The sequence below is a fragment of the Trachurus japonicus genome, chromosome 11 (assembly GCF_045865225.1).
Source record: "Trachurus japonicus isolate A0001 chromosome 11, Traja_1.0".
Classification (NCBI taxonomy): domain Eukaryota; kingdom Metazoa; phylum Chordata; class Actinopteri; order Carangiformes; family Carangidae; genus Trachurus; species Trachurus japonicus.
The window spans coordinates 10,085,734-10,112,735 of NC_140917.1; the positions used below are offsets into that span (position 1 = coordinate 10,085,734).

At 41.4% G+C, this 27,002-nt stretch overlaps 1 protein-coding gene across 2 annotated transcripts in view; it reads left to right on the plus strand.

The window, feature by feature from the left end:
* LOC146978224 (zinc fingers and homeoboxes protein 2-like) overlaps nt 1-26,765 on the plus strand; it is a 143,229-nt gene extending 116,464 nt beyond the window's left edge. Inside the window, exons 3-5 of one of the 2 annotated variants that reach the window (XM_085790918.1) lie at nt 2,447-5,787; nt 7,794-8,002; nt 19,177-26,765. In XM_085790918.1, coding sequence (XP_085647044.1) covers nt 2,786-5,787; nt 7,794-7,974 — 3,183 coding nt within the window. In that variant the 5' untranslated portion in view covers nt 2,447-2,785 and the 3' untranslated portion in view covers nt 7,975-8,002; nt 19,177-26,765. Of the gene's footprint in view, nt 1-2,446; nt 5,788-7,793; nt 8,003-19,166 lie in introns of both variants that reach the window. The other variant, XM_085790917.1, reaches the window with a different exon arrangement.
* The last annotated feature ends 237 nt before the right edge of the window (nt 26,766-27,002 follow it).

The following is a 27,002-nucleotide window of genomic DNA, read 5'->3' on the forward strand; positions in this document are numbered from 1 at the left end:
TCAGTTCCATTGTGTGGATGATAGCTGTCAGGAGATCTCATCACCGAGTCTCTCTTATTACATGATTACAGGGTAATTATCCTGTGAAGTTGTCTTTGCCCGAATCTATGAAAGACGCTTAATGTCTTTTTAATGGGGTTTGGAGTTTGGAGACTTTTTTTGTCTTTTGTAGTTACTGTGGACTCTTCAGTTTATTGCATTTACATGTGATTGGCCTGGAACAGCGTGTCCTGATTAAGTGGCTCTTGGATTCATTGTAATTTTCAGGCGCGCCGTCTCGCTCCAAGTTGTCAGTCATGACTCGCATCGTTTTTTAACTTCTTGGCCTCGGCTTTGTCGGCAAACGCTGTCGTCCGATTAGAGCCGGACCTCGGTGAAGCTCCTGTGATGTTCAGGACGAGCACTGACATAGAAACCTGGCTCAGACTTTAGGGGGAGAGAGAAGGCGGGAAAAAAAGAGAGAGGAAAATGTCATGAAGCTTATCAGGAGTGAAGCCTCCTGTGTTTGATGTGGAGCTATGTAACGACCAGAGCAGCTCCACAGGGTCCAGTCATGTTATTATGGATAATAACTTTATCAGCATCTGTATGAGGCACACTGGTAACACTTTAGAATGATTACACACTGTTAAGCATTAATTATGTGAAATACATAATTCACTGTTTGTAAAGCATGATACGTATATTTATACTAAATAGTATGTAATTTATAAACATTTAATTCAATTAATGATGAGTAAAAAAAATTTTAAATCATTGGATGGAGAAGTGTATGCAAAAAAGTTTGTGAATCATTTACTTTCACTATAAATGATATTATGAACCACTGATATTTCTGAAATAACTGGTTTGTGATTGATATAATGCTTTTACAGAAGTTGAATCCATCATTTATAAAGTAGTTGAATACAATCATTAAACACATTATAGATGAGTTTATTAATCCAGATTCAAACATTTAAACCTGTGTTTATAAATCACATACTGATGAGTAACAATTAAGGAAGAATACTTTATAAATAATGAATTGAGTATTTAATAATTCTTAACTAATGTTTAATTGTGTGTAGTTGTTATAAATCACTGGTGATTCTACAGTCCAGAATCTGCGACTCTGTTCGTGGAGCTGATAATATTCAGTTTGGGGATTGCAGTTTGTGCTGCTGCCAAATTGTAGTGCATTGTGTTTTATTTATAGCTGTGAGCGTAGGCTAAATTGGCAGCTGAGTGTATATGTTGCAATTAATAAATTATATTTCACATCACACTAACTGCTTGTTGACAGGTCAATGTTTTCAGCTCAGATTGATCCTCAGAGAAAAGATTGTTAGCTGCATGTTGGTGAATGAGAAAAAAACAAAAAAACAAAACAAATTGCAATAATTCAAGTTCAGTATAGTTTTGTTTTCATTGTAATTTTCTTTTGAGATGTAATGCTAAATCATAATGTACAAATTAAAAAGAAGACATATCCACTGGTAAGAGAAATGTCTTTTCTTGCAGGACACAGGGCACCATGTTTGCACTGGCGTGCTTTCTATTAGTCGTTCTAAAAGCAGAGAAGGACACTGGATTCTTTTACTGATTCTTTTGATAAACAGAAAACACCTCATGCAGCTGCACATGGGGCAAGAAAACACAATGACATTTTTACCTCATAAACACCAAGATCACAACAGATTCCTACATGAAGTTTGTTATCTTGTATTTATTTGTCGTAGTTGCGTATATTTTTCTGTCACCTTTTCCTTATCTCATGTCTTTCATACTGTCAGAAGCTGTTGTTGGTAACGGCCTTGAAAATTTGGCTTCAGAGAGGTTTTTATCATTCGTTTCCAAAAAACACTTCTTATCCACTTTGTATTCAATGAGTGAAACTCTGACAAAACATTACTTTTGTTACAACTTTATCTGAATGAATAAAATCATTTTGGTGCTGTAGAGGCCACCTGTCCAGTGCACCACAACCTATGTCCAGCCTTTATGTTGATTGCTTCTTGTTAAACTCTTTGAGGGAACCTTTGATCCAAAGTGCACAATGCTACAGCACAGTGCGTACAGTGTATTTCCAGCACATGTGACCTCAGTAAGAATAGAAAAAAACCTCTGTGGATGTCGCTGTGTTTTATCTCCGGTGCCGTGCTGATCTCACATCTCTCAGACAAATAGGATGTTGAAGCAAAAGCTTGGTTTGCCTGTTTACTAAAGTGCAAATTATCTATTTTCTCCCCTTCTGTCATTGCCCATCATGCGTTTTCCTGTTCTTTGTCTTATTCAGGGTGAATGCACATCACACACAAACAATATCAACATGACTTCTCTCTATGTTTTTGTAACATGTGTTTTTCTCTGCTTTTAGTCTTTCCCCAAGTGGCTGCAGCGCTGCTCACTGAACACAAACAGTATTAACATGTAATTTTCCCTCTTTCTGTTTGTCTCCACGCAGCTTGAGAGCCACTGCTGTCTGTGATGCCCTCCCATGACGCCCAGGTCAGCAGCTGACACTGCCAGTGAGCGGGAGACGCCACTGCACAACCGGTCCTGGGCCGGCACCATCCGCCGGTTCTCGCCCTCCCTCTCTCACGCTGGAGACTCCACCTCCTCCCACCTACCAGTATCCACAACCATCAGCTCCGATCCACCCCAGTAAAACCCCCTCAAAACCCGACACACTGACGTCCTTGGCAAGCACCACCAGCAGCAGCAGCAGCCAAAAAACACAGTATCTTCAGCGCAATCAGCAACACCAGCACCGCCATTATCACCACCACCAGCAGCAGCCGTCATGTCCAGTCGTAGGAAATCCTCCACCCCCTGCATGGTCCGGGTCATCAATGACCTGCCTGAAGAGCAAGATGACCCGGAGGAGGTGATGGACATGGAAATACTGGCGGACAACCATGTGACAGAAAAAGAATCACCTGAATCTACAGACAAGAGTCAAGTCACCCAGCAGGAGAAGCCAGAGAATCCAGACCAGCAGATGTTTCCAAAACCAGTGGAAAACCAAAATCCTGAGCCATTAGAACAAGAGGAGCAGTCAGGTAAAGGAGACCCGCCCTCTGTCATTGAAGATGTAGAGGCCAGAGAAGAGAAGGACAGAGGAGGGGCTGAATCTGACCCGACGCCCCTGAAAAAGCAGCCCAGAGGTTACGAGTGCAAATACTGCCCGTTTTCAACGCAGAACCTGAATGACTTCAAAGAGCATGTGGACTCGAGCCACCCGAACGTCATTCTTAATCCGTTGTACCTCTGTGCCGTCTGCAACTTCAACACCAAGAAGTTTGACTCACTTACAGAGCACAACGAGAGCCAGCACCCGGGCGAGACAAACTTCAAGTTCAAGAGGATAAAAATGAATGGTCAGACTATCTTAGAGCAGACAATCGAAGGCAAGGACAATTCAGCTGAATGTGAAGTGACAAGTGAACAGGGTGAAAGCAGCAGCAGCAGCAGTTCTGCATTTCCACCCTGCATATCCACCACGGTGAAAACCCCAGACAATGTCCAGTCGCTCTATCAGGGGAGTGAACTGAAAAGCCAGCTGGATGGCCTGATGCAGAAGGATCAGATCACAGCAGTAAACATCAATGGAACAGTCATCATCCCTGAACCCACCATCCTACAAGGGCTCTCCCATGTCACCCCAATGCTCCAGCGCCCGCCCAACTTTAACTCTGTACCAAAAATAGCTGTTCCCTTGAACACCACCAAATATAATCCTTCCTTAGATGACAACCTGACGTTGATCACCTCCTTCAACAAGTTCCCGTACCCGACGCATGCTGAGCTGTCGTGGCTCACGGCTGCCTCCAAGCATCCAGAGGAACAAATCAAAGTCTGGTTTACTACCCAGCGGCTAAAGCAAGGCATCACCTGGTCCCCAGAGGAGGTGGAGGAAGCCAGGAAGAAAATGTTCAATGGCTCAATCCCTCCTACCCATCACATGTTCACCGTCCTGCCTACAAGCCCCATCTCTCAGCCGTCTGCCAAAGCTTCCCAGCAGCCCGTTGTCCACACCACAGTTGAGCATCCAGGTTATGTCCGGACAACCGTATCAAATGGGTTCAGTACAGTCCCCATCACATACTCTCCTGCTGGACTTGCCATTGGTCCTGGTCACAAAAGAACCCTCCCAGCACACCTGACGACAGTGTACGGCCCGGAGTCTAAACGACCAGTCATGGCAGTCGCCCCGCATCCTGGTGACCCTAAAGACAAGGGCCTCATGGCCCCTCCGCCGCCACCTCCGCCCCACAAAGACCGCCTCCCAATGGCTCCACCTCCTGTTTCCATGGAGATGAAGAGACCTGTAGCAGTTCCTCTGGTAACCACAGAGATGAAGAGGTTATCCACTGCTGTGCCTTTAATGCCACCACCGTCATCGTTATCACCATCTATGTTGTCCAAAGGGAAGGTTCTCTCAACATTAGGGGGTCACAAAACGAAGCCGGTGGTGTCGCTTCCCTCCTTAGTCTTTCCAGAGTCCTTAAGAAGGCCAACGATTGCTCCCCCACCTATCTGTGCCCCTTCATTTAAAAACGCATTCCTCCTTCATCGTACTTCGCCCGCCACTTCCAAAGAAAGGCACCCCAATACCCACGCTTTGCCAGCCGCTGATCTGAAGCTGCCAAACTCCCCTCCACTCATTACCCCACAGATAAGGAGGCCGACCATTATTCAGTCCATTCGTGCTCCACCTAAAGGCTCGCCCCAGATTCCAGGTTTCCCTTTGGACGGCAAGAAATTCAAAGAACATCAGGGAGTTGAGCTGAAGGCCAGCTACCCAAGAGGAGACAAGGTACTCACTCCTATGGCAGAGGCCAATGGAACGTCTCGCACAGATGGTAAATGGCCCCACAATCAGGCCTCCCCTGCTCACAACAATGGAGTACTGCATCTGGACGGGGGTGAGGTGCCAGCAGCACAGAAACCAGACTTTCAGCATAAGTCCTCAGTGCTGACACAGTTCCCGCTGCTGGAGAGGATGAAAGGAAAGACAGCGGAACAGTTAAAGATCCTGGAGGAGAACTTCTTGAGGAACAGCTTCCCCACGCACGGCGATGTGGACAATCTGTCGGCCACCACCCGCCTGTCTCACCAGGAGATCGACAGCTGGTTTGTGGAGCGCCGTGCACTACGCGACAACCTTGAACAGGCGCTTCTCAACTCCATGGGCACTAAGAGGGTTGGCATTGGTGGCATCGCTGCCCTCACTGAGAAACGACTACATCAGCAGCAACAGCAACACCAAACTCTACAGCTGAATGGGATTCACAAACCAAGCACCGGTGGGGGCCACCTTAAAAGCCCTCCTCCATCCGCTCACAATCTGCCCATCATTGCTCCAGGCACCATTGCACCCTCCGTTCCCGACCCGAATTCATGCTCAGTGCCTCCAGACAGCCGATCCCTGGCGCTCCTCAAGGACAATTTTGCTCAAACACGGTGGCCTTCCCCTGAGGAGATCAGCCAAGTGGAGGGTCGGACAGGACTGGCCCGTGCCGACCTTGCCCGCTGGTTCACCGACAGCCGGCTGCAGGGTGGCAACATGGAGTTGACAGAACTTTTTCACAACAATGGAGTAAATGGAGGGCAGGGGGCACCAGTGTGCTCACCTGAAAACGTTCCCTCCGGCATAATCCAGCGCTGTCAGGAAAGAGCCGTAACAAACAACAACAACAACAGTAAGGTGCTCGAGGTGGAGTTGGGCTGGCTGATGGAGCAGCGCACCAACAGCCTCAGCAGTCAACAACACGATGAGCTACATGACCGGTTCGCTGGCAGGTAATGTGCATTACATTCCTTACATGCATATCTTGTTTTGGACTTGACTTGAAATACTTAAATGCATTTCAGAGTAACTAGGACCAGGCCATAAAATACGTTTAAAAAACTGCCATCTAGTGGTGCTGCGAAGGTATTGTTAACGTATATTCATTAGCGTTGAAATATAAAATGCTCTGAAACCTTATTGTTTAGCCTCGATATTTGGTGAGTTGTGGATGTTGGACCATGAGTTTAAAAAAGGTTGGGAACCACTGTATTGGACACAGTTTCACAATTTCCATTTTTGCTTTTCAGGCTTGCTTCTAAGTAAAATTTAAAAGACAACATTTGAAATTAACTTGTTTTATATTGGTGTCTCGGTACTTAGACATTGATAATCTGCAGTAAATCAAACGCTGTAATACAGTTACGATTGCACAACTGCTTTTGTCCAGCCAACCCATGATCACGAAATTAGGAGACTGTCGGTGTCGGATTCACAGAAAATACCTCCTTCCTGTTCATTAAACTGCAACCACAGCAATGTCAGCCTCATTTTCTACCCATTGACAGCCTTTGTTTGTGATCCGTGCAGCTAAAATAAATCTGTGCTTCCCCTCAGTGGGGTTGTACTGTTGTTTTCCAGTTGCCACATTAACATTGTTTTCAAGACATTAACCTAAAAAATCTACGACACTTTATTTAGCCTACCCTGCCTTCCAGGAGCCTGGGACATCTTTGGTCAAATAACAAAGCCATTAGGTTGTAAACCAATATCTCCACAATAATTTGGGCAAGAGTTTTATTCCTCCCGTGAGTCAGCTCTGGGTTAAGGCTCAGTCTTGAAAAAGCCGTTTGAACCTGCACTAATGGCACATTGAAATACCTCTCACTCTTTTTGTTTTTATACTGTATACTCTACAATGTGCACAGAACAAGGGAAATAAGCACACAGCAATATTCTTATATCCCACTGAATGTGACATATAGACAGATTGATTAATTTCCCTTTGGGGATTAATAGAGTAATTATTATTAATATTATTATGGGATTACTCTTGATTTAGTCATATCTGTTTGTTTAGCTGCTATAGTTCAGCAGGGCTTAAAGTCTGTATCGCCAAAATTCATCCTGATCTCTTTTTTTTCTCCACAAAATAACAAGAATTGGTTATTATTTTTGCAAATAAAATATAGAAAAAGTCCTGACATTAAGTTTGTCGTAGGTGTAATTGCAGTGACAAAGTGACAAAGCTTTTCATCCGTGGGCTCTGTCATGATAGTTAAAGTTGATTTTTCACATTACATGAAGAAAAAGGCCTCCGTCGAAATTAAATTACTCTGACTATTATTTCTCCATGTTTTAATTTTTAAAAAAATAACATTGTTCCATTTGTGTTTATTCTGATTGGTGATTGCGATCACCTCTGTCGTATCAAAGTGATTGACAGCTCTCTTCAATTCTGCAGCAAACAGAAATCCTTGAAACTGATTTATGAAGTTATTTATCTTTCTGCTGATTGTTAGCCACCATCCGTTCATCCCTTCGTTTTACAATTAAATCAATGCCAATGTTTTCAATTTTTGTGTTTTTAATTTGGTGCGTAGACAGAGGTTTTTGTCAACAAACATCTATAGTGAAGTCTAAATTTATTCATTTTTATTTTCACTTCACTCAAGTGTCTTTATGATTGATTGATTGATTGATTGAATAACACAGAACAAAGGAAATATTAGTTTGATGTTTCTGTGATGGTAAGTTAAGGAAAAAAATATGTTGACATTAATCTTTAAATTGTTTAAACATTCAAATCTTCCTCTTTAATCTTTTGATAAATAAATAAAAATGGTGTAAGATGTAAAAACAAAAACCAACAATCTATCCTTTTAAACATTAACATATATGTTCTCAGTAGAGTAGTGTCCAAAGGAGACCTTCAAAATAAAACACCTGTCAAAGTGTTCTTGATAAGCAGCGTTTTGTCAGATTATTTTGAACTTTTTTTTGTGAACTGGTTGGACAGACTGAGGCAGCAGAACGTGGCGGAGCTGAAGAACGGGGGACAGAACGGGGGAGTCCTGGGAGGAGCGCGGGAGGTGTTTGGGAGCTGGCTGGAGGACGGGCGCTCGAGGAGAGGACGGGAGCTGCTCCTGGACAGAGAGAGGAAGATGGCGGAGGACACGTCTGGGAGGCTGACTGGATAAACGGTGAGAGAAAGGTCACGATTGATGTGTTCTCTCCTGCTGCATTGTCTGGTTATCAATGGCTGTCCTCGGTTTGTTTGTCTCCGCTCTGAGGCCCCGAAGTTCACAGAGGACGGGGACGATTCATCCACGTCAAACATAAAAGATGTCGTACATGTTAAAAGGGCATTGTCTTACGTTACACAACATTCACTATCGGTACAAGTGTTAATTATGTCTCGAAATGATTAATCGTGTATTCAGAAATGTTCCAAAAATAACAAATGACCCCATTTCAGGCAGTTAAGTGAAGCCTGAATCACGTTTCACAGCGAGGTTTCACTGATTATAGCAACATGTCTTTAGTGACAGATGCCATCTGTCTCAAGTTTAAATGTCAATTTTCTGTATCCCTCAGCTCTACCTGTTGAATCCTTCCATATAATCACTTGAAAAGCATATTTTCCCTTTCTACAGCTCTGTCTTCTACCTAATAGTCTTTTTCTTCACCACATTTTCTGGCTATTAGGAGACTAAAACCCCCCGTTGAGCCAGACTCTAGCGGTGAATAGAGGAACTGCAGTTTTTTTTTTAGCTCTTGGCAGTTCCCAGTCGATTGCTTATCTTTCCAGGAAAACAGCTTCACTCTTCTGGTTCATTTTCACCCAGTGTTGGACTGGCGAATCAGGTGTACAAGGACAAATCCCAGTTGGCTATTGAATCTTTTTAACCAGCCCTCTTCTATGTGCCTGTCACTCAGGTTGCACAGAACCCGCAGAGGAAAAGTCCAGCGATGAATTTCTTTCCCAGTCCAACCCAGGTCCTCCCTGTTTAGTCATTATCAACCACTTCGACAGGCAGATGTTTTCAGAGAAACAGCTGCAAAAAGCTCAGAGAGCAGCTGGTGAACAGAGTGCAGCATTTACTGTAGCAGCTGAAGACACCGGTAACAAACACAGGGTTAAAAGAAAGCGAGGGAATATTGGACAACTCTTTATGAGGGATCAAGTTGAACTGTCACTGCTGGATGTGGAAGTAACCTCAACACATGATATGACCCTCCAAATGAACAGAAATCTGTGATTGCAGGTTTAATAAAAGATAATAACACATAATATGTGACAAATTTCACATCATTTGACTTTCTAAAATTAAATCTTTAACCACAATCTGTCATGGAAAGGTCATGAAGCAGAAGTCTGCAGATTGGTCTGAATAACTGAATGTGTGGCTGCAGGATTTCACATGAACAAGTAAAGTGATTTAACTCAGCGAGGCCCCCGCCGGTCCCCAGTGTCGTCCCCCCCCCCCCCACCCCCCCGCTCGGCTCCCCAGTCTGTCAGTGTTAAAGCCAACACCTCGATCCCAGGCAACAAACAGAGCCACTCCAGCCAGTCGCCGGCTGTGTGTGTAGCTGTGTGAGTTTTGGCTACGACTGCTCAGCAACAAACACCAACTTCAGGAAAATTTAGGAAGACAAAAACATATGACTGGAGGCCAGAAATAGCAGCAGACCCCCTGGTGTGGTAAAGTTTCATAGATAAAAGGCTCAGCCTGGGGCAGAGTGTGACGACAGAGCCCGCCGCTTCTTCTTCTTCCCTCTCCACTGTCTGTTCTGTTCTGACAGCAGAAAGTTTTAATGTTTCCTCGCAGCTTTTGCTTATCAAAATAGAATCTGTTCAAATGAATTCCGCGAGACAAACAAACAAACAAACAAACAAGGTGGAGACACGGCTTCTTACATCGTAGTTTTTTGTCACCGTCTGACTGTCACCGCACTTGGATGCCTTCAAAAATCAACACCTGACAGCTGCAATCAATAATCAATATGCAGCATTTTTGAATAACCAACAATAACGGTGCATTTTGGGAATAAATCTCCGCCTGACATTGATGTCTCAAAGTTTTTTGTTGCTTTTTTTTTTTCTCCTCCTGCTGGTATCTGACACTTGGACATTTTCACTTTTATTTGCTAGTTCGAGCTGGAGCACAAACATAAAAACACAAAATCAATAGACTCACAAAAAAAAACAATGTAAAAATACAAAATATGGTGAAATTAAAGCCCAGTAGATAAATATAGAATTCAAGATAAAGAAAAATGAAATGTCACAACAGTTTCTAATACTACAAACTCACATACTATACATGCAAGTGAAGATAAATATTCCATAATCAGTGAAAATCTAGTTTATATTGTACATTGAATTTAAGTTATATTGTATTGCTGCATTAAAGGAACCCTCCAGAGATTTTACTGTTGTGTTTAGTTTGTCCAGACTTCTTTCTAGTCTTGAGGAAAAAAAAAAAGTTGAGCCATATTAAACTTTTTTTACCCAGATTTTTTTATTATTTTTATATTTAATTGTTAAGTGTTTTTTATCCAGCGCCATCTGCACTGGCAGCGTGTTCTGGCCTTATTATAATAAACTGAGGGGCTGCGATTTTCTCAAACAGGACTGAAGTTGATCTGGTCTGAGTTGTGTTGGTTCTCAGTGAGTGTGGTGGTCCTCAGCAAGGTCCTTAAACTGAGATAAATTAGACCAAGGACCCACATATTTTGTCCCATTTTAGACCCCTACCATAAAAAGTTTGGAGGTTTTAGACGTTTTATGAAAAGAAAGTGTTTGAAACCCATGACTACCAAAATATTCACACATCCTGTATAATAATATACACAGTTGCCCATAAAGTTGGAAGAATTTTTTTTTTCTTTTACCTCTTCTCATGAAATAATTGTGACAATGTGATTTATTATTGATAGATAAAGTGTACATCTTCTCAAAACTTTATTGATCAATCTCTTCCAAACATGTCATTGCAAAAATTAAACCACAATTAACCTTTAGGAATAAAAAGAGGAATGTTTCTGAATGGGCAACAGTGTACATCAATCAATCAATCAACTTTATTGATATAGCACATTTAAAAAACCACAGGGGAAGCAAAAGTGCTTTACAATGAGACATAAAAATAGGTTTAAGATTAAGGTGTATAATATAATATAATATAATATAATATAATATCCTGTGTAAAACAGAACAAACAGATTGGGTTTTATTATCCTTATTTGTTTTTTGTGGAGGTTTTCTTCACTCTGCTGCAGCTGCTCAAAAACTCCTCCACTCTCCACCTCTCTGCTCCTTCCCACACGTCAGACTGAAAAACACCGAACAAAGCATCCATGCGGCGCATTTGCATAGAGGTCATTCTTTACAGAAATTATCGAATTTCACTCTTAATGTCAAACATGTTAAATCAAACTGTCACTTCTCCCTGGCTCGTGGCGGCAGCGGCGGCGAGGTGTTGTAGTTGTGGGAGGGAGGCGAGTCGGCGAGGAGTTCTGGTCGATGGGATACGGGGTTTGTGAGCGGGATGATAAATTAACATGAGCTGCTATCTAAACTCTGGCAGTTTGTGACTGCGGCCACACACTCGTCTGCTCTGCCAGACGCTCAGTTCAGGTGCCAGTTATTATTGGAGGCTGAATCCTTGCTCTCCAAATCAGTTTGGCTCGCAGACGGCCGACTGTGGCAGGTGAACGCTGGAATCCACCAAACTCTCCTGATGTAAAAAAATCTGCCCCGGTTTGAAGCCGCACTCAAACTCTCAGAAATATAAATACGCGGCATTAGCATGTTGAAATGACTAAAAGAAGTATTTGGCCCTCACATTCGCCACAGATTTACATAGATTCCGAGTGCTTTTTTTGATCATTTAAACCAAATTATATCTATATTCAAGGCCATATGGCACAGTAGTGGTGCAGCTTGAGGGATGGCAGCGTCTGTGTGTTGGTCTAGCTCTATCCTGTCAAACTGAACATCATTTTATTTTCACTCTGATATGATATGGTGTTAATTAAAGCCACTTTAACTTGACTAGATTTTTTTTTTTAAGGTCCCATATAGCATCATGGTAGGTGTCCATATGATTTGTGATTATAAATCAGGTCTAGGTTCACTATGAAAGTATTAAAGCCTGAGTAAAATGCACAGAGCCGCCTTAAAAATGAGTCGTGAGGATTTCTACGACTTTGTGATGTCACAACAAAGCAGGCACCGGTCGAAGCTGTGATGCATTTTAGTCAATGTAGAGCTGAGTATCACAGGAATGAATGCTGTTGTCGGTGAGCACAAAGTAGTTCAGCTGTAGTCCGCTCTTCTGTTTATCTAAGACAAAACTTTTGAAAATCTCACATGCATGAAAACAGGTTTTGAAATTGTTCTCACACAGGGCCGAGTGCCAGTTCTTCTGAAGACAGTGAAGTCATTGTGGTTCATTTCCTATTCATGGTTGTGGGTGTGTGACCTGGCTTTGTCAATTATTTTGTCATTAAGCTCCTCCTCCCCCATGTGCACGAGGGCATTAAAAACAAACATCTCTTCACCTCACCTCACCTCACCTCACATTTCAGCTACAGTGGTGATGTGAGAGATGGAGTAAATAGTGCATTGTTGTGTTTATGTGTTTGTGTGTGTGTGTGTGCGCGTAAGGAAAAGCAAAAAATCTTCCCTCACATCTCAGTTCTGCACATTTTCTATTTCACTAAACACAAAATTCATTTCTTTTTTACATGTCTAGTTTGGATTCAGTATCCAAGTCACTTCTCCCTGCACCACCAAAAATAAAAGAATGTGTGTGTGTGTGTGTGTGTGTGTGTGTGTGTGTGTGTGTGTGTGTGTATTAAATTTCTTGTATTGTATCAAACTGTTGTGTGGCCGTCACATCGACACTGTGCACCAGCAGACGGTTGTTCTCCTGGTTCTGCTTATTTCAACTCAGAAAAACAGGAATAACAATAAAAGGCAGCACCGGTGGAAAGTCACAATACAGCGGGTTAAAAACAGGTTATCATGTCAGTCTTATTTTTACAGCCTGACATCACAGAGAACAAGTTTGCATCGAGCTGCCTTAAAATCTGGACTGCATAAATGGCAACCTCAAACCTTGGATTTACATTATCTGTGCCTCTGTCTGCTCTTATTTTGAAAAAAAGTTCTGTACTCATCCAATAATGATAATAATATTAATAATATTAATAATAATGGCCTTGCATAGCATAAACAGGAATACAGCACAGCAAATAAATGACATGCACCAACCTCTCCACATGACAGAGACATTAAAAGAACATAAAACATGTTAAAGACCTTCATGTAAAAATGAGATGGAAAATAAAAAACCCACCTGCTAATAAACCATCTCCAGGGTTAGAGGTTTTATTGGAAACATAACGTTAACAGGAACAGAACATGCACTGTTGTTCTGCTCTGGTTTTGTATGATCAAATGTACACGTGTGACAGACAGAGGGAGTATAAAGCTCCATTAACAAGTTGCAGAACAGGTTTTAAATGCATCATGCAGCACATTATCACCACAGAGAGCAATTCCCTATTTCAACATCCAGCGCTTCCCTCTGTTTCTTTTAGCTCCGTGTTTGGTCTGCACCACTTGCTGAGGGGAATATATCAGGCTGTTACGCTGCTAAACGCTGCACTGTGTTCACCAGCTGCTCTCCGACTGTGTCTGTTCTGCTGTTTGCTGCTGAGCTGCATGTTTATCAGAGCATGTTTGATAAAAACAAGGCTGACGGGAGAATAAACGAGGACCAGAAAACATGCTGCTCCGCAGAGCTGAGGGGATTATTCTTCACTATGAGCGACGTCCTTCACTTTACATGTTTTATTAGAGCTATTGTTGATTTAGAAATGTCCATTAGTGTAGCTCCAAACGGTCAATTAGCAGCAGTAAATGTAAGGCCGGGAGCATCTGTAGGGTGTCTGTATGGTGGGCATGGGTTAAAGTCCAATCTGTGGCCCTGCTGCATAATAAAGTCATAATGATATATATTTAAAGAATCTTAAAAACTACTTTTAGTTTCTATTTGTTAATTAGAAATCGGTCTGCGTCTCCTGTCGTAACCCAGAGAGGAGCCAACATCTCATATGCAGCTCTTAAAAGGAATTAGTGACAATCATGACAAACTTATTCAACTATTCACCAAAAAAAAAACACATTATCAAAATGAAATATACATCCCCTGATATTATTCTGCATTAATCAATAATAGTGTTGTTCCTTTTGGGGAGAAGGGCAAGGTAATGGTACTGTAGATAAAAGAATTGTGTATCTGCTGAGAATATTAAGAACAACAGGTCTGGAATTAATTACAAGAGGCGGCTGCGATGAAATATTTCACACATTTAGAAAATGGAGAGAAGTGAGATGGGCACGGTTTTGAACAGAGCAAAAAAGGAATAACCAAATATAAAAAAATAAAAGGTGCATGAAAGTGTTTGATTTTGTGAGATCTAAGCAACTGGATCTGTTAATTAGGGCTCATTAAGTTGATCTTAATTATCTCCTTTAGTTTTAGGGCACAGGGTGAGGGGTCAGATTAGAGGTCAGAGGTCACAGCCGCCAATAAGGAGTAATAAGGAGTGATGGGGTCGAGCAGATTGTATTACGGAGTCGTGACGACTGATGGAGCAAAAACAAATTCCTGCAGCGCAAATTGATGTGGTGCGATGTCTCCAGCCCGTCTCTGTGTGTGTGTGCGTGCGTGTGTGTTTTAATAGTGTGTGTGTGCGCACCATCCATTGTCCTGTCTCACTAATCACAGCAGCTCGGGGCTTCATTTAATCAGCCGAGCGCGCCGCAGCGTCCCATAATAACTTATCAACAGTCGTAGCTTATAGATGAAGGCTTAATTGCCAAAATGCTGCAGTGCTTCTCCCTCCCCATCATTATTATAATGTAAAACACAGAGACGGCAGACACCGCAAGTTACCTGTTTCCAGGTAACCACGATCTTAAAATAAAAATGTTTTAATTTTCAACCATCAGTTTTAATGAGAGGGAGTTTTTCCCGGTGAAAAATCTTTCATTTTGTGCTAGAAACTGGCCACAAGTTTCTTTTTTGAAGGTTTAATCACCCAGATCTTGCATCTTGTGTTTTCCTTCCTCAGCTGCAATGTCAATGTGATGCTTTGAAAAGGCAGAAATATAATCAGTGTAGAGCTCAGTGCGGAGACCTCCCCCACAGCTGCACCGTCCTCAAAGTTAAGATTTAATAGATTTTAATAACATAATGCGTTTTTATCAGAAAACACAGCGACAATCGTAACGCTGGTGTTTTTCATTCAACTCACTGCAGCGCAGTCCATTAGGAAAATAACTCAATGTTGCAATGTTGTCAATCTGCTGGACCTGAACCAAAAACAAAACATCGACAAACTTCCTGCCAAATTTCGCTGAAACTTGCTCTTGAAATATTCAGACAAAATAAAAGAAACAAAAAAAACTAAACGATAAACTACAGAGTCAAGTCCAAGCATTGCTTCATCAAACTGTTTTTTCTGCAGAAGCTCTTTGCTCCCAAGTTGTTTATTATGTTGAAGATGGATGATGGATGTAGCGACTTGACTCAGGCCTGAACGAGAAAGCTTTAAGGTTTACTCTGCAAGGCCAGTGTTTTTGTTTTTGTATTTTTTGTTAATGTTTTCTTCTCTATCTCTCTGCTATCCCTGACAAGTGATAATTGTTTGGATTTTTAGATTAGAATTACCTTTAGGGCAAGTAAAGCTTGTATGAAGAAAAATGGCATATTAAAGCTCCATACAATATAAAGGTAGATGTTTGTATTAAAGCTCCATACAGTATAAAGGTAGATGTCCATGTGTAGTGTGATTATAAAGCAGCTCTAGGTTCTATATTAATACTGTGAAAGTATCAAAGCCTCAGTCCACAGAGAAATGCACACAGCCTGTATTCAGAAACTGAGCCTTAATTCCAGCCGTCAGGACTTCCTGTCACTTTGTGATGTCACAACAAAGCAGATGACGCTCTCAGCTGTGCCCCAAGCCCCGCCCACCCAAACACAACAACATTCAATTGGGATTTCGATTGGGTTTCCATTGCCACTGAGTTTCCGTCACCAACCTGTTGTTTACTTGAGCTGAGATGTCTCATCATTGACCACCAATGCAAAGTATAAAATATGAGACCTTGAGTGACCTGGTTGAGCTGACAGTTTAACATGAGATTAAATTCTCGTCGAAGGTCTTAAAAGTTCCTGAAACTCATTAAATCCCGTTTTATTTTGCGGCTTTAGATCATCTGCACATTCTGCCGTGTTGTATATGTGAAGACGTTGTAACGCACCCTCTGTCAGCCATATTGGATCGTCAGCTGTTGTGTAACGATGACTGATTGTACAGCTGATTGAACAGCTGTTCACAGCTTGTCCAGCTGAACACAAGTGTTTCATTTTTTCCTTCTAACTCGGAGCTGATGATTTCATCGCTTCCCAAACATCAACAAAGAAGCTCAGAGGAAACATTTCACAGAGAGTTCATTAAACGTCTGCGAAACTGAAACAAGGACTTGGCTTGAGGACCGGGGGCTGAAAGATGATTGGTCACATGTGGTGTTATCAGGATCGGGTTTTGACAGCGTGGGAAAGTGAAGATTAGAACAGGAAGAAAGAGGAGAAAACTCACCGCAGAGGACGAAAAAGTCCTGCTGATTGAGCTTTGGCCAGGCTTCATTATGCTGCATCATTAAATACTTCCTTCAGAGCCTTGTTTTGACTGCATTTTCATGGAAAGGCTTTTGATTTGAAACATCTGCAGGAAGTGTGCAGGTTTACTGACAGCAGCTTAACAGTGGTTGAAACAAACAGACAAAGTAGAAGCAGGTGAGTTTAACATGTGTTATAGTGAATTTAAAGCTTCAGTTGGTAACAATTATTCAGTCATATTTGCTGGAATTGTCACTATATTCTGATGGTCAGACATTAAATGAGTAATTTAGGACAAAATCCAACTCCTCTGGCTCCACCTACAGCCTGTATTTGCCAAAATCCACCGCGCCCGACGATTCTCCACCAGTCAGGTAGAGGGAGCAGGAGGAGCAGCCAATCGCCGCTCCTACACGTCGTGCTATGGATACGGTACATCTTTTTTTTTTTTTTTTTTTTCTCTGTGGGTGCGTTCATGGCTACTTTGTGTGTGTCTGTGTGTGTGTGGGGCGCTTGGCAGAGGTTCATAAAGGGACCTGACGGAGTATTGTCTTGAAATTTCCGACCAAGTCGCGGAGTTTACTTTCACTTTCGTCAACTTACCAACTGGAGCTTTAAAGCCATTATTTAAATACAGTTTCACTCTTTTTTTCTGTTCAGTTTCTAGATCAAAACCTTTTCAGAGTCCTTTTCAGAGTCCACCGTCCCTTCTCTGAGTTACAGGGGGTCTTGGCGTAGCAGTGCATAACGGTTGCAAAGGGACACCAGAGCTCTTCGTAAAAAAACACACACAAAAAAACATCCAAATACCTCCATGATGCTCGTATGTAATGTCCGTCTTGTGCTGAAGTCCCAAATTGCGTAATTGTCCCGAAAAAAATTAAATAAGTCTATATTTTAAGCTTGTTTGTAGCGGAAGCTTCTCGAAGCTCCTCTTCCTGGTCCGTCCAAATCTCGCGTGATTCGCAGTAACCGCACTGACGCCGGCGCAAATCACGCGAGATTTGGACGGACCAGGAAGAGGAGCTTCGAGAAGCTTCCGCTACAAACAAGCTTAAAATATAGACTTATTTCATTTTTTTCGGGACAATTACGCAATTTGGGGCTTCAGCACAAGACGGACATTACATACGAGCATCATGGAGGTATTTGGATGTTTTTTTGTGTGTGTGTTTTTTTACGAAGAGCTCTGGTGTCCCTTTGCAACCGTTATATGGACATGCACTGCTACGCCAAGACCCCCTGTAACTCAGAGAAGGGACGGTGGACTCTGAAAATTCTTCCAGCCCTTAGTCAACATGAGGGTGAGTAGATAATGAGCGAAATATCATTCTAGGGTGAACTATCCCTTTAAGTTGGCTTCCATCCACATCCAGCAGTTACAGAGAAACATGAAGATGAGTCCTGTTTGGTGGTGATGACTTCCTACTTGTCTTGTAGCTCCATGTTTGGTCTCCACCAGCTGCTGAGGGAAACAGCTGTGTCTTAATAAACACTGTACTGTGTTTTAAAGAGGAACTAAGCAGGATTTCTCTCGTGGCTATGCTACATTTTTAGCTTAATTAAAAAGCGTAATTGTGATAGTTAACTACATGACTTGTGACTTGTTACGAGCGACAACGGAGGCTCTCTGCTTTCCACCTGGCGTCTCATGGCAGGAAACCAACCTTGCAACACCGTGCGGCACCGTGACACAAACGTGCTCTGTAACCGCCAATCTTTTGTGTATGATGGTTAAAACTAAACAAATACACATGTGTAACGTTATCCGCCGCTCCATGTATTGATTTTTCACCGCTTCGTTGTAAACAAATGCACATGGACAAGAGGAGCGTTAGCAAAACAGCGGAAAAGCCTCTGGACTTGCATAGTTCCCCTTTAAAGGGTCAGGAAACCAAAACAATGACTTGAAATACACTAAAACTATGAATGACGTCCTGTATATTGCATATCGTTTTTAGTCAACTTTGATCAGAGACACAACATAAACTGTGTTTTGTTGACTCTTTATACTTTACTTTAACTTTTTTGCTCTCGTCAGAAGTAAAACCACTACTAGGTGTTGCCATGACAACCTGCTTTGCAACCACAAACCAATGGGCTCGTTAATTGAGTTAATTGATCATAGCCTCTCTAGATGCAGAACGTTGCGTGTCAAAACAACAGGAAGTCTTCTAGCACTGATGCGATAAATGTACTTTGTAGGTGACATTAACAAAGGTCGGAGCCACAGAATTTTTTTTTTTTGTGTGTGTAGAGGATGAAACCGTGTGTGTGTGTGTGTGTTTCACCGTCCATTGTCCTGTTCCTGTAATCACAGCGACTGTGAGCTTCGTTTTAATCACCTCCACACAAAACACAACTTTAACACAGTTTCCCTCTTACATGGATTAGAGGAGAGAGCGCCGGCCGGTCAGGTCTGCCGCCGAATGAGAAAGCCGCTATTTCACAACGTGTCCCAGTTCCCAGCAGCACCAGGCGACCGGGAACACCGGCTCCTGGCACAACAATTGCTTTTTAATCCCCTCTCTCTTTTGTTTTTTTGTTTCTTTCTCTTTTTTGGTGGGAATGATCTGAGTTACTGTGAAACTGACATTTCTCCTGTGCCAGGAAACGTTTGACAGTTTTTAATATTCATCTTTCTCTCTTTCTTTTTCTCTTTCTCTTCTATTCTCCTTCCATTTCAGGTGCGAATAGGACTTTCCACCACCACCGCCGCCGCCGCCACCGCCACCGCCACCGCTGCTGTTGGAAACATACAGAAGGAAAGAAAAACGAAGAACGGAGCAACAAAAGAAGAGTTTTTTTTTTTAATTATCAGATATTATATTTTTTTCCTCCTTTTTTTTTTTTTTTTTTAACAATTTTTTATTTTTTTTTTCATTTTTACCTTTTTGATTGTCGCAATGCAGATCACGCACAACATCGGTAATCTCGTCAGTGTTCTCGACCTAAAGTAACCCCTCCACAGATGTAACGTTCACAACAAAAAAAAGAGGAGTTGAAATAAGACAGGGGTGGGGGACGGGGATCTTGGGTGGCAGATTTTTATTTTGGCGAGGCGTAAACATGCTCCCCACTTTGAAAGAGTGCAAGGAGAAATTCAGGGTCACGGTCTGTGAAGATAATTGAAATTGCCCTCCCTTACTAGTGAATCTCACATCGCTGCTTTTTTTTTTTTTTTTCATTTTTCACAGTGATGTGAGTTTTACAATATTATTACAATACAGTACAAAACAGGGGCAAATGTTTTTTTAGCCTGTATATTGAGAGACGAGGCTCGACGCTTAAACCACTGATTCCTCCTTATAGCGGAGGAGACGATTTCCCAAAATGCTGCAAACAATCACACCGAGCAGTCAAAGGTGTGACGGGGCTCTCGACACGCCGAGGCTTCCTTTTTAAGGTGGAATTTTGTCTTTCTCCAGGAGGACGTGGTTCTTAAAACCTCGAAAACAGATTCCTTCAAAGAGGTGGATTGGTTTATAATCAGTAGTCCTGGTCCCTGTAATCCGCCGGTTTTAAGTGCAAACAGCCTCTTTTTATTACCAGCTACTTTTGGAGGCCTAGAAAAACCAAAGTTGGTGAAGCCGAACATCTTCTTTTTTTTTTTTTTGTGGAAAACATACCACCAGTGAATCACACACGCACAATAGACAAAAATAAGGAAATACTGGCTCTCAAACAACAACCTTCCCTTTAATCTAGTTTATGATAAATGACACTGGTGGTTCCTGAACATCTCCTCAGTGTCCTAGTTTAATGTTACGTACAGCACGCTGTATACTCGTGTGCACAGTGATCTGTTGTTTGACTGCGCTCCAAAATAATCAATCCTGTGATGAATAGGTTGTAGAAAGACAAAAGAAATGAACAAAAGCGATACAGCAGAACCAGGCATTTGTCCTCTTTATCACAACATGGCGCCTACATAACCCACAATTCAACTCAACTAGAATATTTATCAGACCTCCCAAGACCAACAGACTAATGAGAATCAGACAGACAAACTGCAAAATTCAGTTAAGGTTAATTTTGGATTTGGAAAAACAGACCGTTCAGCCCTGTGGCGTGGCCTTCGTTTGTGGAGCGATTAGTGATTAAATTTCAGGTGAAATTCTCTGAAAAACTAAATCCTGTAAGTGCTGTATGGTGGGCGGGGCTTGATGACTGCTTTTTTTGTGACATCACAAAGTTACAGAAGCCCTGATGGCTCGTCTTAATGCTCAGTGTTTAAAACCGGCTGTGTGCATTTCTCTGTGGACTGAGGCTTTGTAGATAATAATGTAGAACTTAGAGCTGATTCATAATCGATAAAGACATGGACATCTACCTTAATACCACATATGTTTGGCCTTTAAACATTTCCCTCTGAGCCAGAAAGGGCAACAAAAAAAAAAAATCATAACAGCCATCAGGCCCACATTGTCAGCCGATGAAGACCATGTGATGGAGCTGAAATTTCAGGAAAAAGTTACAAATCCTGTGATTCTCCTTTTTCTGTGAAAATCCAATTTCAAAAGCCGGAGAAGTGATGGTAAAAAAAAAAAAAAAAAACGTCCTTTCAAGGACTTGCCTTGTAACACTCTGACTTTTTATCACTGGATTTTTCTCCAGCTCCTCTGTGTTGCATTGTGGGATGAAGGCGTCCAAATTCATTTCACTCTGATATTTTACTACACTTACTGTATTTTAAAATATGAAAGAATCGGTAAAAATGAGAGTGTAATGTGAAACTTGGGCCACAGTGTGGATTAGGAAACAGTCTGCATCAATAGTCAATGTTGGTGGTTTTACGAAGAACTAAACCTTCTCTCTAGGAGGTCTGATAAATTCATTAACTCAAGGAAACTCCCCTAAAGCCAAGGCTAACAACTTGAGACATACAATAAGCGACACTGGTTTATCTACAGCTAAACTTTCCCTTTAAGAGGACGTATGATTAGTGAGTAAAAGCCCAGTGGTCCTTCGCTTTAAGAGAGTTTCTTAACGGTTTGAAAAGCCTCATGTTCCCTTTAACAGGGAGTTTAAACTTACATTAACAAGCCCAGAAAATCTATCGACACTAACCTCACCTCGTTGTAGTGATGGATACAGGTGCAAAACAGATTTTCAACCTGAGAGCACAGCAAACTCTGATTTTCAGTCAAAAAATTCTGTTAATGTTTATTTTTATTTATCCTACAATTAACTTTAAGAGGAGATTTGAGAAATCTGATATGAAAAGTCAAACATTGTGTATATAAATGAGGTGAAATATCACAATAATATAGGATCCTTTGTCACAGTGACGCATAAATCAAACAGAAATGTGAAATTTCACACAGTTTTCCATTTTTTTCGAGCTTCGACCAAATCTTTTAATGACTTCACTTTGTGTGTGTGTATTTTCATGAAATCTCGTTAAAATTTGCACTAAATTTGAATTAAAACCTGACTTCAGGGTCTTGACCTACTGTTTAAAGGAGAGCTTTGATCTGTACAGTATGTAGAAGTCTTGATGACTCTGATTCGATTGATGTCCAAAAAGCTTTTTTATACCCTCTCTAAAACCTTTCCCCTCTGAAGGAAGCTGGGTTTGGATTTGAACCTTTAACGATCAATGTTTCCCGATTATAAACTTCCCCTTTAAGAGGGACCTCGGTTCTTTACCAGCACTTTACTTTAAGGCCCCGAAACCCCCTCAGTCAGTGTTGAGGAAGCAGCAGCAGCAGCAGCAGCATCCGTCTCGTGAGAGGGGGGATTAGCAGGTTGTGAACTCGGACTCAATGGATGGATGGACGGACATCTGTGGCTGGGGGTGATGTTGTGCGTGACCTGTGTTGCCGTGGAGATGCAAGGATGAGGATGAGTAGGAGGAAGAGGAGGAGGAGGAGGAGGAGGAGGAGGAGGAGAAGGGCGAACCGGAGCACTGAATGTGTTGCCTGCAGCAGCAGTCTGACTGTACACACCGACTGACCGACAGGGTGGATTTAAAACAAACAAACAACAAACAAGAAAAAAAAAACACACGAAAAAAAACAACAAAAAAAACAACAAACACAAACGCCGAGTGCCAAAGCTGGGATCTGCTGCATTCTCACTACACTTTAAAAAAAAAAGGGTTCTTCTTCTTCTTCTTGTAAATAGGATATATATGTTTGTTTGTTCGTCTCTTTTGTTTTTCCTGTATTGCTACAGATTTGTAAAATTTTGCGGGAAAAATTTTGTTACATTTTGTAAAATGGGAGCAACTTGTCCCCCCGAAACCCTCCTTGTTTTTTTTTGTTTTTTTTTCTTCTTTTATTTTTTTTATTTTTTTTGTTTTCAAACCCCTCTCTCACTCAGTTTCTCTCGGCTCTGTTTTTTTTTCTTTTCTTTTTTTTTTCTTTTTTTGATGGACTTTTTAAAAAAAACTGTGCCAGCAGTGGTATGCGTGCATGCATGCAACGTTTTTCTTTTTTTTTTTTTTAATTCTTTCATTCTTTCTTTCTCCATCTCGTTTCTCTTTTTGTACTGAACCAGAGTGGAACCACTACAAAAAAAAAAAAAGACTAAACAAAAAAAAAAAAAAAAAGACAGACCAGTTGGCAATACTTCAGTCACTTCTTCTTCATCTCACCGGCACTGGACTTCCGCCCGCCACTTCCCCGCTGAGAGGAGCGGTGGGAGGGGGAGGAGGAGGAGAAGGAGGAGGGGGACGGGGAGGGGGAGGAGTGAGGAAGAGGGGGGACTTCGCTTCACATCAAATCAGATTTAAAAAAAAAAAAAAAAAAACACACACAAAAAAAAGCACCTTTGGACCTTTTTTCTTTTTTTTACTGTGCTGAAGTGAAGTCAAGTGCTATTATTATATTATTATATTATTATTATTATTATTGTAGCCACTCTGTCTGGAACCCTTTTTTGAAGAAAAAGCAAAGGAAAAACAACACAGAAAAAAAAAAAAAGAAACTTAAGCCAATCTGCACTTCTTGTTCCGACGAACATGCTTGTATGACCAAGTGACTGTCGTGGATCTTTGTTTAAAAACCGATAAGGAACAAAAAAGCAGTTGAGAAACTCAAATCAAAAATGGTGGCAAACGCAGAAGGATTCAATGGTAACGATCTCACAACACACTCTCGACAGTAAAAAAAACCCACAATCCAGAATCATGCTGCCTGAATCATACTTTAATCTCTCTCTCTCTTTTTCTCTCCGTTTCTCTTCCTTGCTCTATCACTTCTTACTTTTCATCCTTTCTTTGTCTCTCACGCTTTCTTTCTAGTCTCTTTTCCCTTTTTTTTTGTCCGTTTTCCCTTCTTGGTTGATTGTTTTTCTCTTTATCTTTCTCTTTTCTCTTTCTCTCTCTCTGTCTCTGTCTCTCTCTCTGTTTGTCGTCCTGCACACCATCATACAAACCTGTAATAAACAAAAACAAACAAAAAAAAAAGATAAATAGCCTTTTATTCAATACATAACTACATGTTGGCTTGGTAGGCTTAGTTGAAACTAGTTCCATTCCGACAAAAAAGAATAATAGTAAAAACAAAATATGAGCTTCTTTATGTATTGGTTCTGCCGCTGTAGTGTCCTGGTCAGATTTAAAGATGATAAGACTACATATATCTGAAATACTGTATTTACAAATGCATTTCCAGGGCTGGCCTCAACAAACAACACAACGACAGGGGGAGGGGTTTTCAATTCCGTCCACCGGGCAACCGATTGGTAGCAGCCGGAGGGGTTTTTTTTTGTTTTTATTTTCCTTGTACGGAAAACCCTGGGCTGTCGGTATGAAAAGTCGAATGAAATGAAATGCTTCGCTTTTAAAGTCTTCATAGTTTTTTAATCTCATAGCGTTCGGCATCACTGAAGCTCTCCGTCACGCTGCTGCACGCCACTTCCGCAAATAAATAAAAAAAAAAGCATAAAAAAAAAGAAACTAAGTAAGTAAGTAAGAAAGAAAAGCAAGCAGCGCTGCGCAGAGAGGCTCCTGGTGGACGCTCAGCCTTAGAAAGCTTCCAAGAGACTTTTATTTTTGCAAGTGTATAGTTTTAATTGAATATTTTTCTGATGAATGATTGAATGTATTTGCTTTGGGGGGGTGGAGTTAAGTAAATGTTGTGGAGGTTTACTGTCTGAATGTCAGAGGAGGAAAGGGTCGCGCACACTAGCAGTCAGGGTGGGGAAGAGTCCAACAGAAGACATCTGTCAGAGGTTTCATTATCGTTATAGTATAAATATTGAACCAGCTGCTCGTGGCCGCAGAACAAAAAGCTGTAAGTTTTCTTTTATTAGAGAAGAAATTGTGAAACTTCTGTGACATGTAACTCAACAAAGTGGCTCCTCTTCACTGTCTTGAGCCCTTTACTTTGAAACCCGTAGTTTTATTGTTTATGAAAGGTTCAGTCACACCAGCATTTCAAAAGAAATCAGGTTTTTTTTTTTAAATGAAACCATGACAAAAAAGTTAATGAGCATGAAGTGAAAACCTCGCTAACCTTTCACATCCAGCGACCCTCGAGAGTAAGAGTTTTTACATTCACTCGTTGGGTTTGTTTGGATTCAAATCTTTGAGATTTATCCACGTTACGACTAAACTAAATCTAGAGTAGAGCTAGTGTGCACGAGTCCTTCCTTTGTTTCATTTAAACTTGCTCTGTTTTCTCATGTTGAGATTTTTATCTGTTCTGTGCACCTGGTTTTCCAGCCAAAAAAAAACAAGTTTTCGGGTAATTCGGTCACGTTTCAAAGACCAATGAGAACTGTGCGACAGCATCGAGGCTGGATCGCTGTCTGTACCCTGAGGTTTACTCTGATAGAGCGATTTTTTCCCCCCAAAACAACCATGAAAACACAAGGACAGGAAATGTATATTCATGGTTAAAGTTATTAGACGTGTTAGTGATCAGTTGTTTCTCTTGAGTCTTGATTTAACACAAACCAACAATCTTTGTCCACAACTGCATTTCTGACTGATCTACTGAGTCTTCCACTAAAAGTTTGTATTTCAGAAGTTTTAACTCCTGTTACGATCATGTTAAAAGAATAATACACAACAAGGTTTTCTGGGCAATACCAACTCCCAAAGATTCACACTTACCATATTACATCCTTGCCTTATTCCCAACTGTAACTACAGGAGGTCATCCGTGCTACGTACCGCGGTACTGTGTGGACAAAATGTTCATTTTGAAAGAGAATCCCTCGTGTGATCCATCCTTGATCACCAGGTAAACTTCAGGGGTCTTTATCCGTCCTCAGTCTCAGCTGTCGTCAGGGTTTTAATTTAGCGTTGGCAAAAAAAAAAAAAGTAGAAATCAGAGAAAGCTCTGATTGCATTTTGTATTTTGAAACGTATTCAAAGTCACTTTAATAGCCTGAAAGGGAGTTTTAAAAGATTCAGACAATCAAGAAATGACTTATGCAAAAGTATTCCCTCACCTGAGAGACGACTCGGATATGTGTCTCTGTTAAGTTTTGTTTTGTTTTGTTTTTCCCCAAAAAGTGTAATGCTGGATTTAAACACAAACGATGCAAATCAATATGCTGTAGGTACTGACAGGGTTCTCGCAAAATGCACTTTTAAATCAAACTATCTCAGTTCATTTGTGGACAGAGGTAAATCAATGGGGATAGCTGGAGTCTCACATTTAGCTAAATTATAATCTTCGTAGATGAATATCCCAATGACACTATAGAGAAATCCTCAGTTCGACAGCTCCGACTTGTTCAATCACTCTTCGCAGATCGAACCTGACGTTGCCTTGTCCATGTTGGTGGACGAATCAAGGTTATTAATTCTTGGGGAAACCAGGTGCACTGAAATGTCTTTTTAAGGGGAGTTGAGGCCAGCCCTGCTTCATAACTGAGGTTCTGCTTCTTCTACTACTGCTACTATCAAACAACCAACCCTGGGCACAAAAACAGGCCTGAACACTGTTTCAGATCCTCCCTCCAGTTGATTTTAAACTTTGTATACCAGCATTTTTGAAAGTCCGAGTCAGATCCGCAAAGCGGGACAAAGTTAAACTGTTTTCCGTTCAGTTTCCAACGTGACGGAGACACTGTAATCCATCAGTTTGTGCTCTGGGCTGAGGAGACGCAGCCTCAGTCTGGACCACAAACGCATCCAAAAGTGTCATTGCTGTTTTTATGACTTAAAATTATATGGGAAAAAAAATAAAAAATAAAATCAGCCATCAATTTTTGTTTTACGTCGTTTGAAAAGTATTCAAGCCCTGTTTCTGTTGCCCAGGTCAGCAAAACAACCTGTTGATGTCTGCTGTATTTCAATAAAACACAGCCTTTTTCAAAGGGTACACCCTGTGCTCTTCACTGTGTGTGTGTTTCAATGTGTATCTAATGTGGTCCACATGCATCTGTACACAGTGTTATCAGCAGATTGCAGTTTTATCTCAACAGCTACTGAAACTGGATGAGTTTGCACGATTTGGGGCTGACTCCAGAAGATAAACTCCAACAATCCAACTATATCCAAGACTGTAAAGTTACTGTAATGCACACTGCTGCTTTGGGATGTCAAGATTTTCATAGTG